Source organism: Chanodichthys erythropterus, chromosome 6, assembly GCF_024489055.1.
Source record: "Chanodichthys erythropterus isolate Z2021 chromosome 6, ASM2448905v1, whole genome shotgun sequence".
Taxonomy (NCBI): domain Eukaryota; kingdom Metazoa; phylum Chordata; class Actinopteri; order Cypriniformes; family Xenocyprididae; genus Chanodichthys; species Chanodichthys erythropterus.
The window spans coordinates 18958502-18971113 of NC_090226.1; the positions used below are offsets into that span (position 1 = coordinate 18958502).

The following is a 12612-nucleotide window of genomic DNA, read 5'->3' on the forward strand; positions in this document are numbered from 1 at the left end:
TCCAAATGATAAAATCTGACAAAAGTAGACGGCGAGGACCAGCCGGCCGCCTCACAGATGTCTTTAATCGAAACTCCACTAGACCAGGCCCAAGAGGAAGCCATTCCTCTAGTAGAGTAAGCTCTAACTCATATGGGGCAGTCGAGGCCCATAGAGGAGTAACAAAGAGCAATAGCGTCGACTATCCAACGCGAAAGACGTTGCTTTGAGACCGAAGACCCCTTGGTGCAGCCACCAAAGCAGATAAAGAGCTGATCAGATTGCCGAAAAGGCTGTGATCGATCAACGTAGGTCCTTAATGCCCTGACAGGGCAGAGTAGTTCCAACTCTCACTCGTCCGACGAGGAAGGAAGCGCTGAGAGGGAAATAACCTGTGCTCTGAATGGAGTCGAGAGCACCTTAGGGACGTAGCCATGCCTAGGTTTCAAAACGACTTTGGAGTCGTTGGGCCCGAACTCAAGGCATGCAGGGCTCACGGAGAGGGCCTGCAAGTCACCAACTCGCTTAACTGATGCTAATGCAAGTAGCAGAGCGGTTTTGAGCGTCAGGGGCCTGAGGTCAGCTGAACGCAGTGGCTCAAAGGGAGGCCCTTTAAGAGCTCTGAGGACCAAAGAGAGGTCCCAGGTGGGAACAGTGAGAGGACGAGGAGGATTTAATTGCCTAGAACCTCTCAAGAAACGCACGACGAGGTTGTTTCGTCCCACTGACTGGCCAGCGATAGGACCGTGAAACGCTGCAATAGCTGCTACGTAAACTTTGAGCCTTGAAAGGGTGCGTCCCAGATTCAAACGCTCCTGGAGATAAGACAGTATCGGGGATACGTCACACTCCACTGGGTCTATGTTGCGTGTAGAACACCAGTCAACAAAGACCGACCATTTCTGGGCATAGAGGCGTCTTGTGGACGGAGCTCTCGCCTGAGAAATGGTATTCAGCACGTCCCCGGGGAGGTTGGCAGGCTCCCGTCGAGGGACCAGAGGTGCAGAGCCCAGAGTTCTGGCTGGGGATGCCAAATCGTCCTGTTTGCCTGAGAGAGGAGGTCCCGTCTCAGGGGGATCAGCCACAGAGCTTTTGTGGAAAGCCTGAACAGCTCTGAGGACCAAACTTGGCTCCTCCAGAGCGGGGCCACCAGGAGGACTCTGTGCTCGTCTTCCCTGATTCGTCTGATGACCTGTGGGATCAGAGCGATCGGGGGAAAAGCGTAAAGGAGGGTGCTGGGCCAGACATGGGCCAGCGCATCCTCCTCCTTCGAGAAATATGTGATGCCCATTCCAGAAGACGCTTCGCCAGAGCGCATAAGCGGCTGGACGAAAGACCGCCCTGGTGATTTATATATGACACCACTGTCATGCCGACTCACTCGAATCACTGCCAACATCTCGAGGCAGTTGATGTGCAGATGGCATTCCTCGTGAGACCACGAGCCGAAGGCCGGTCTGCCCTCGCAAAGAGCGCCCCAACCTGTGTTGGAAGCATCCGTTGAAAGCACCGTCCTTCTGGACACCCCCTGTAGGGGTACTCCTTGGCTGAACCATACAGGGTTCATCCAGGGTTTCAGAGCTGCCAAACAGGCCTGATTGACCCTGAGACGCAGGCGGCCGTGCCGCCAGGCGTGAGGAGGGACCCGGAACTTCAACCAGTACTGCAGAGGCCGCATCCGAAGAAGGCCGAGCTGCAGAACCGAGGAGGCGGAAGCCATCAGCCCTAGCATCCTCTGGAAAAACTTCAGAGGGAAATAGGCTCTGTTCCTGACCGATGCCGCGAGCTGCTGAATGGCCAGAGCGCGCTCTGGAGATACTACAGCCGTCATACGGACTGAGTTGAAAACTGCACCCAGGAACGTTATACGCTGGCTGGGGAGCAGTGAGCTCTTGGCAAAGTTGACCCTGAGACCCAGGCACTCCAAGTGGCTGAGTAACACGGATCTGTGAAGCTCCAGCTCGGCTCGTGACTGGGCTAGGATGAGCCAGTCGTCGAGGTAATTGAGAACCCGGATTCCCATCTGTATCAGTGGGGAAAGCGCCGCGTTCATGCACTTGGTAAAAGTGCGAGGAGCTAGGGACAGTCCGAATGGAAGGACCGTATATTGGTAAGCCACACCCTCGAACGCGAATCTCAAGAATCGCCTGTGATGGGGGGCTATCTGGATGTGAAAGTATGCATCTTTCAGGTCCAGCAAGCAGAACCTGTCCCCGGGGCAAACCTGCGCGAGGATCTGCTTCAGCGTTAGCATCTTGAACTTCCGTCTCATGAGGGAGAGGTTCAAGAGCCTGAGATCTAAGATGGGTCTGAGACCGCCATCTTTTTTGGGAACTAGAAAATAACGGCTGTAGAACCCCGAATTGTTCTCTGAGGGCTCTTTTAGAGCGGCAAGGGCCGCTACAGCAGTGAAAACCGCTGTTGGAAAGCTCTTTTAGTGTGGCAATAAACCGCGGGAAAATCGTTCTTTTAGGCGCGCCGGATGGCGGCAGGAGACGGGCTGGCAGGCGGCCGGAAGCGGACTTCCTCGGCGAGCTCAGCAGTCCGCTGCGGGAGCATCTTCGACGGCGGCGAGAGCTTCTTTCCAGGCGGCGAAGGGTTCAGCCGGAGATCAGCGAGGAGCGATGTGAAGTCGTCGCTGAAGGAGAGAGAACTGAAATCCTATGGTGAAACGCCCACTTATATAGCCCTAAACCCCGCCCATTTCGGCGGGAATATTCGCGCGCTCTGTCGCCATAGGTCGCGCAGCTATGCCGCGCCGTCATTGGTTCAACAACTTGTCTATGAGTGAACCAATGACGATGCAGTTACACTGTGTTATTGAAAAAGGCTTCAGTAACGGGGAAAAAGGAGACCTTTTCTCATACGCAGTACGAGTGAAGTATCGAAAGGGAACAATGGATCGCAATGACAGTTCGGACGCTGAGGAAATTGTAAATGATTATTTATACTCGTATAACTAATCACAGCCATACAATTAGCCTGCTATGTGGTCAAGAGAGCAGGGACAGGCCAGAATTAGACAGAATAAGGGTCAAAAGAAACAAATTGAGCTGTTGTGTGAGGGGAAGCAGTGGAGAACAGGACAGAGACCGGTTTTAGCTTATAGATATAACGTTAGGTAACGACATGTGCTCAGATCACAATATTGTACAGATTATTATCATGAATCAGGCAATAGCAAAGCTATTGGTCATCTAGGGAGTAACTGATTACTAATAACAGAAAAGAATAAACTTTGATCAAGCGTATGTCACACGCGTTAATATCCGTCCACACTAACGTTACGTGATATAGCCGTTTCTCTTCACGACTGATTTGGTAGTTAGCAAATGTAATAATCAAACACAAAACTTAAAATGTGCACCGTAAGTCTTCATCGAGCTGCATCTCTGACGGATCCGTGATCACGTCTCCCGCCGGCGGCCAAACAGTGTTACTGTATGTGTTTCATGTTATCCTTTATTCATTCTGTGTTATGAGTTTATTCCGTGCCCATTCACTGATAGTGTGAGGATGTATATGACGCCGTGATTATGTAGTTGTGTGAACTTGAATGTATAGCCTATATTTTTACATGGCATGAATGAAATCGGAGTATTTACATTACCAGCACATAATTCAAAACTGTTTTGTGTAAGTGTGAGACTGTATGCATGTGTACATAATTTGTATTTATCAGTGATGATATTGATTCAAGTAAAAACGGTGAAGAAGCATAGCATGTGTAAGTTTATTAATTTAATATTAACATTTACAGAAGTATTACAATGTTGAACTCCATCATATCGCCAGGATGATAATCCTCCAGTCTATAATGAACGCGTTTTTCGAAGCAGATGCAGAAGTGAAGTCCCGTCTCTTCACCTGCACAAAACAAACCCCGGCACAGAAGATAGCAGCGTAGTTCTTCTTGTAAGTAAACCTCTGTACTCGATGTCCTGACAGGCTGAAGTTTGTGAAACCTCCACAAACACAATAATTTACCATTACGATGATAAATATAATACAAAAACTACCGAAAACACACTGGTTCACGGCCGCTGCTGCTAAATACCAATATATTCTGCACTGAATCAACACAGAGCTCTGCGAACATCTCCCTGTAGTGACGTAAAATGACGCGACGAAGTGAACGAAGTTGGACATAGTGGTGTATTAGAGGTAAAAATTATATAAATAATGTTCGGTTTCTCGCACAAACCGATCGTTTCGTGTCTTAGGACATTAATGTGTCGTCACGAGCCGCAGGTTTTAATTTTGATTTGTCTAAGCAAGTTTTATTCACTGTTATAGTTGAAGTTCCCATCTACTGCTATTATTCGACTGACAGAGGGCAGCGGTTGCAGTTAAAAATCATAATTTGCGTTCGACTGAAGAAAAAAAGTCACCTACATCTTGGATGCACTGGGGGTAAGCAGATAAACATCAAATTTTCATTTTTGGGTGAACTATCCCTTTAAAGCTTATTGTATTAGCTATGTAGAACTAGAAGATTACTGTGAGAAAGAGATCGATTGAGCGAGTTTATTACCTGCATTCAGATTTAGCATTTTCCTTCAGGTCAGTCCTATGTTCATACTAAAAAAAAAAATGTTTAAAAGTCAGATGTATTATCTTGTCCTTTTTAACAGTTAAGGGGTCTTCCTGTGACTGACAGCGCTAGTCAAAGCATTTGTCAGTTGCGTCTTGTTCCGTGTTCACAACAATTCAATGTAACAATTCTTTTCAATGTAAAAGTCGCTACTGACTGACACACTCATAAAAGACAATATTTGCCACCATCTAATGGCGTAATAATGTAACTTCTGTTCATGGTCAGGGACTATTTTTTCCAGTGGAAGGAATGCTTTTAGTAAAAGTTCACTTCATGAAAGTTGCATTGATACATATTTTTGGCTTTAATATTTGTATTGTGTGGTAACTGTTTCATAAAGCCCGGAACACACCAAGCTGATGGTCAGACGTCGGGCAGTTTTTGTTCGTCAACCGACTAATTTTTCTCAGTGTGTTCCGCACCGTCGGCTGAAGTTGGTCCTCGTCTCCTTTTTTCCGGCTGATTCGACATGTTAAAACGTCGTCGGAGCTCGTCGGTCAGTCGGGCCATCTGATCATTCTGATTGGCTGTTCAGCTACTGCCACCTGCAGGTACGGAAAAGCATTTCATCTTACGCAGGCGCAGAACAGATGTGCTACTTGGCCGTCGGGTGTTGAGCGTCGGTTTGGTGTGTCAGGGCAACTTTGGACCCAGACGCTGCCGACGTCAGCTTGGTGTGTTCCGGGCCTAAAAGCGATAAGGTACTCGAGGCTAGTGCTGTATCATGAATAAGTCACAGCTAAAGGGGTTGCAGGCACTCTGCTTCACGTTGTGCCTAACAACGTCCTTCAGCCGTGACTTATTCACGATACAGCACAGCCTCTCATACTTTATTGCTTACATAAAAAAAGTATATAAATAATTTCCAGATTTTGTTAATCGTACAAAAGAATAACACTGTAATAAATGTGAGCACAAAATCAAAATACTTACTACCAAAAGTAGTTTCATATGTGTAGTTCAAGCAAGATATATATATATATATATATATATATATATATATATATATATATATATATATATATATATATATATATATATATATATATATATATCAGTTTATGACTATTAAACTTACGGTAATAACCAGCAGTATTCCTTTAAGGAGAGTCAGCAGTGACGTGATGGGCTGAATGATGATCTGGGCCAGGAGAATACCCAATGAGAGCGTCCATGTAAATGCAGGGATCACGTAGACATGACTGCAGAATCAAAAATCAGGCAAACAGTCATCTTATCCCCCATTGTTTTAAATTACAGCTTCAGTAACTCTAAATAATATGAAACACCACCTCTCAAAAATGTCAGACTGCAGTGAGAGGAAATGACAACAACACAATACAATTGTAAGACAAGTATTCTTTATAATTTCCCTGCAAAATAGAGACTTGGTATCTCTAATTCACATCCTGAATGAAGAGAGGCACATTTCTCCTCTCTAAAGAAAACAACAGGGGGCAGGTAATTGTTTTGAAGTGTCTGTCTCTATCTGATAAGAGTGCCGTCTGATCCAGAATTCCATAATAAATAAATAATAAATAAATTCACAAATGCTTCTACTATTCTTTTATTGCAAAAATATGCTCAGAAGACTCACACTGTCGAGAAACATATGCATGATTACAAAAAGGGACTCAAGGGCAAGTCTACAGTATTTCTTAAAGTAATAGTTCACCCCAAAAAAGAAAATTTCCATCTTTTCCATATAACTAATTCATAGTGAACAGTGGATGTCAAGCTTCAAAAAGGACTGGATGGATGGGTAGGTTGATGTCAACTACAAGTCAACTAACACTCAGAGTATTAGTAGACTGCAGTAGGATGTTAGTAGAGTGTTGAGGTAAGTAAAATTAGTTAACATAGTTGCAAAGTTACTTATAGTCACTAGAAAGTCTGTTGGGGACCATCAAAATAGTGTTAGCAGATATTAAGCAGATAGTCTACTAATACTCTAATGACTGGTAGTTGCAAAGTTACTTCTTGTCAGTAGAATGTCTGAAGTGGACCATAGAAATCTTACCATATCACTAGATGATAGGTATACCGTTTTACATACTCAGTCCATTTTTATGTTCCCAAAAATGATTAGATGTTCTTTTCATTTCCTCATCACAAAATCTTCCCAGCATGCTTTCATATGATGATATCTGAATTGTTTCATCAATACAATCTTAAATCTGGGGTTTTGAGATATTTCCAGTTGCATATCATCTCCCTAGCTTCCACAATAGAATACATTTTTATAAGGGTAACACATTCTTTGCTATGAAGAAGGAAAACTATGGCACTAAGGGCCTCAGCTACTTTATTAAGTATTTTGAGAGTTTTACACCAGTCTTGTACCCTTGTAACATTACTATCTATGTTTGTGAACAGAGGTCAAATTCTATTGTCCTAAAGCAAAGCAAACTTATTTATGAAGTAAATTCGGCAAGACCACCATATCCCACAGATAAATATGGGTTTTATAATGGATTAAGAGAACTGCGAATACTCTACGAGGGCTGAAATAACCTATTGATTTGTCCTTGCATGATCACTTTACAGTCTCTCTCTCTCTCTCTCTCTCTCTCACTCTCTCATTCCATTCTTGGTCACAGGCATCTGCCTATGATGTGTTCTTAATGAAGCATTCAGCCATTGATGTGATGCAGACCGTCTTGAGTGGATAATTTTCAGGTTAAGTATTTACTGGGGTGTTGCAAAATAAATGACTTTTGTGGCAATAAGCGCAACTACACAGAAATTTTGCAGTAGAAACAAAAATCTCTCTGTTTTCTGCTGACCACTATCAGTTCTTATACTTAATCTTATATGCTTACATAATTGTAAAATGTTTTAATGAGTTTTAAACATTAAAGAAAAAACTATTTAAACAGAGCAAAATAGTAAGAATAAACTGATAATATAATAAAATATAATATTTGGAGTGGTTTATTTGCATGAAATAAAGCACTGAAAGCACTATAAATTGTGTGAAATAGCACTGAAATAATCACAGACAGATGTGGCACAGATGTTCACTAAAGTTGCAGGCATTCGTATGTCTAATTTTTTGAGGTATCTGTGATCTGAGGTAAACAAAAATGCTCAAAGAATGAAGATGATCTGGGGTAACACTTTATAATAACGTTCAATTTTAATTCACTTGTAAATTATTTGTTAATGATGGATTAATCATTTACAAAACATGATTATATGTTCATAAATGATTGTGATATGTTAACATTTTATGGATGTTTTATTAATTCAGTTATAGGTCTGTGACGAGCAGGGCGGGCGAGAGCCGTGAGGGAACGGCGCGAGGCCGGTGGCGCGAGTGTTAATGAGCTTCACCTGGGAGGCGCACCGGCCTTGAGTCCCTCACGGAGGAGAGGGCCGCGAGGGTCTGCCGGCATTACTTTCGTTTTGTTTGTTTATTTTATATTAAAGTTTTGTTGAATGTTCGCCGGTTCCCGCCTCCTTCTTCCCACATCTACTAACCTTGTTACATTGGTGCCGAAACCCGGGAGGAAGGAGGGACATGCTGTCGGAGAGCCCTCGCTGCTGAGGGGGATCGCGGTGCTGCGGAGTTCGGGCAGAGTGAAGACCGCGAGAGGCTGCCCGAAGCGGTGGTACTGGAGCCTAGTGAAAGGTGGGACGGAGAGCTCGAGGCCTTGCCCCTGGGACGAGGTGGGGTGGCTGCCGTCCAAGAGGGAGCGGAGGAGTCGCCGCCGTTCGCCGTGGGCCGGAGCCTGCTGCCGTCCGCCATAAAGGGGAGGAGCAGGGAACGGGGGACTCGCTGCCGGCTGCCCTCAGTCAGAGGAGCCATCGCCGGCCGCCAGGAGGCGGTCGAGGATCGGGCCGTCCACCGAGCGTCCAGTGCCACCGCATGGCACCGCGAAGAAGAGCCTCTCGGCAGGCTGAGGACCAAGCGGCAGTGTGTCGGGGAACCGGACCAAGAATTTTTTTTTTTCTTTTTCCTCTCTCCCCTCTCTCGTCCTGTCGCTCCCCTTGCTTCCATCTCCTTTCTCTCGACTCGTCTGTCCTTACCCCCAGGTGCTGCGGCCGCCGAGACAGGCCCCGGGGGGGAGTAGAGCGCAGTCTCGGGAGTACCCCCCGGCCTGCGAGGGGCGATGGGGGTATGTGACGAGCAGGGCGGGCGAGAGCCGTGAGGGAACGGCCCGAGGCCGGTGGCGCGAGTGTTAATGAGCTTCACCTGGGAGGCGCACCGGCCTTGAGTCCCTCACGGAGGAGCTCCGGGAGCATAAAAGGAGGAGTGACTACCGTGGAGGACGAGAGAGGACCAGGCCTGGACTTTATTTTATGTTTTATTATGTTTGTGTGGCCGGCAGACGTCCGCGAGGGTCTGCCGGCATTACTTTCGTTTTGTTGTTTGTTTATTTTTGAATTAAAGTTACGTTGAATGTTCGCCGGTTCCCGCCTCCTTCTTCCCATATCTACTAACCTTGTTACAAGGTCATTTATAAATTATTAGATAATGTTCAACAAATCATTTACAAAACATGAATATACATTCATATATGATTAATAAGTGATATACTAACATTTTATGAATGTTTTATTCGGCTATAAGTCATTTATAATTTATTAGTTAATGATCAGTGATTAGTTAATGAGTTTCAGTAAATTAGTAAACGATCATTAGTAAATGATCAGTATATGATTTATTGATTTCACTCATCAGCACAGACTTGTGTTCTGTGTGGAATGTGTGGGGTCTAGTGCTGAAGTCAACCTCTGAACCGGTTTTACCTTCCACTGAAGCTCACATCAGGTGCACAGAGTTAAACACTCCATGTGTCAGAGAAGGCAGCAGTCTATACCCTCACCAGTCAGCGCTTACACTGCAGTACACACTACAAAGTGTTCAACACCTGTTATAGATGATGTGTAAATGCATGAATAAATCATTTACAAAGCTTTCGCGATGAACAATTTATACTTTAGAATAGGGGATGCAAAAAGTGTTATAAATGACTTGTATACATATACAAATAATATGTAACAGGTAGGAAAAGTTTACAAATGATACGTAACATTTACAAGTGATGAATAGTTTACACTTTAGCACATCATCTGTAATAGGTGTTGAACACTTTGTAGTGTGTACTGCAGTGTAAGTGCTGACTGGTGAGGGTACAGACTGCTGTCTTCTCTGACACATATGAAGAGTTTAACTCTGTGCACCTGATGTGAGCTTCAGTGGGAGGTAAAACCAGTTCAGATGTTGACTTCATCACTAGACCCCACACACTCCCCACAGAACACAAGTCTGTGCTGATGAGTCAAAGGATTTAATATAATCCACTGGAATCACCCGACTGTAAAGAATTTATAAATGTTTATCCACTTCAAAACAAATAAATTACTCTTCTTAAAAATAGTGCTTTAGCATACCTGCATGTTTGTGTTTTTGAACACAGACCAGCTTACAACTTCATCAAGAAATCATATACTGATCATTTAGTAATGGTTTGTTAAACATTTATTCATGATTAACAATTGTTTATTGAGATAATGATACTAAAACAATTTTGTCAAATACTTCAGTTATTATAAGTAATAATGTCTTAACTAATAACTTATAAACCATCTACTAATGATCTGTTTGATTTAATTTACTTACAACACATTTGTTAACTGTTAGCATAACACGTATTAATCATTTATGCACGTATATTGTAATGTTTTGTAAATTATTCGTTCATCATTGACTAATAAGTGTCTCATAACTGAATTAATAAAACATTCATAAAATGTTAACATATCACTTATTAATCATTTATGAACATAATAGCCATGTTTTGTAAATGATTTGTTCATAATTAACAAATAATTTATAAATGACTTATAACTGAATTAATTAAACATTCATAAAATATTAGTATATCACTTATCAATCATTTATAAATGTGTATTCATGTTTTGTAAATGATTTGTTAATCATTAACTAATAATTTATAAATGACTTATCACATCAGAAAAAAAAAAAAAAAAAAAACTAATTGTATCCAACTGCACATAAATTTCTAATGCTTCTGACTGCCCTCTGATATTTAAGATTCTAGGCTTTTAACTTTTTCTGGCTGACCGAATCAATTTTCATCAGTCCGTCACCTTTGTGGCCCGCAGTTCTCTTAACACCACAAAAAGAGGATCAAATGAATAATCGATACACTTCATCTCTGCATTCTCTGAAGTTTTGAGAACTTCATTAGCACGTTTACTTGGGTGGATTTGGCAATGAAGTGCCCCTGAAGGACTGTGGGAATGGCTTCTTATTATGCTATGGGGTCTTAAAGCTGCTGAGGGAAAAAAAAGACAGACAAACAGGAATGATTCAGAAAGAAAGCAAGAATGAAAGATACGGAATGACAGTATCCTGCCCCAGATGGGAGTACTGACAGTACACATTTGTCTGTGACATCCCCCTCCCTGCAGGCTAGAAACACCCACCCCACCATCCCGACATCATGAGCCAAAACATAACAGAATGAGACTATGATTTTCTGCACACTGAGACTCCATTTGATGCTCTAAAATAAAGCTACTCGATCTCCCTAAAGAAAAAGCTATCTGGCATATTAATATTTTATTATAACGCAATTTTATGTAGTTTGATGCAACCCAATATATTTACTCTCATGATATTCAAAACTAATTTTCCAGCTGCTCTTTTCAATGAAAGTGACTGGTGACCAATGGCTTTCAAACTCTGAAAACAAAAAGGCATAATTAAATTTGCGATTGATTTTTTCTAGTTTTCGTTAAATTTTTTTTTTTTAAAAACGGCAAAGAGGTGGGAAGTGGTTGGAACTAAGATGCCTGGTTGCTGAAACCATGCCCACCTAGCACGACATGATCATGTTAGCAGGCTAAAGAAGCTATCTGTCTTAGACACTATCTAAAATATTATTAAAGATAATTGTACCACCAGTAATTGTAATTTGTGTTGGGTGTGAAAATGACACGCAAATTCAAAATGGGACTTCATACCTTTGTAATGAAATAGCGATCGCGAGATGAATCCAATCCATCACGCTTGGGTTAAATGTCCATGAGCGTCCATTGAAAAACAAACAACAGCACTTTTTGGTCCACAAAACCATTAAATCCATTGTTTGCATCACATTATTTCTGAATGATCTGCTCTCTATCATCGTTCTTCAAGAAATTATGCAACCTGAGCAGCGTTTATATGTTGTAAAACCGTATATGATTGTATACATTAGACTCTCACAAACAAATGAGTCTGCGTCTAAAAAGTAATTTTTTTCAAAATAGTGCAGCAGTTTTAGTTATAATATCCAAGCAGTACTGTGGTGTTACGTGTACTGGTAGAGAGATGAGGCAGATGCGGATTTCCACAATAATATAATGCTTTTAATGTAACAAAGGTAAGGAATGCCAACATACACAGTAAACAACATTCAGAACGGACCAGGAGTGAAGGGAGTGAGTGTCATATAAAGGGAGTGCTAACAATAGAGTCCAGGTGCAGGTGATGAGTGACGATGAGGAGCTGACGAGGGAAGTGAGTGCAGGTGTGGAGAACAGAAGGATCTTGGGAAATAGAGTCCAGGGGAACACGGGATCTGTAACAGTACCTCCCCCTCCCGGTAGGCGGCGCCCTGGAGACCTCAAACCGGAGCAGGGGGAGGAGTAGACTGGAGTGGAGGTCTCCAGGGCAGGCTCAAAAGCCATGGCGGGTCAGGAGCCGTGGGCAGCCATGGCGGGTCAGGGGCCGAAGGCAGCCATGCAGGGTCAGGGGCCGAAGCCTTCGAGGCGTTGAGCCCAGGCGGCGGTGAGGGACCGGCGGGTGATGGCCGAACTGTAGGCTCCGCCGACCGAAGCGCAGCCGGGGCTCCAGAAGGCCGCAGTGGAAGCAGGAGGACAGCCAACAAAACGAACACCGGGGGGAGTGAGGAGGCCAACTGGAACTGAGGGACGGAGTGACGGAGCGGAGACGGAGGAGTGTAGTCCAGAGGGGAGGGCAGGCCGACGAGTGAACAAGGTGTGAGTGGAGGCAGGAT

General features: G+C 43.6%; 1 protein-coding gene across 1 annotated transcript in view; it reads right to left on the minus strand.

The window, feature by feature from the left end:
* The window catches only part of si:ch211-51h4.2 (uncharacterized), a 136560-nt gene that overhangs the window by 101391 nt on the left and 22557 nt on the right, over positions 1 to 12612 (minus strand). Inside the window, exon 3 of the mRNA XM_067387355.1 lies at positions 5655 to 5778. Within this exon, the coding sequence (XP_067243456.1) occupies positions 5655 to 5778 (124 nt within the window). The remainder of the gene's footprint in view (positions 1 to 5654; positions 5779 to 12612) is intronic.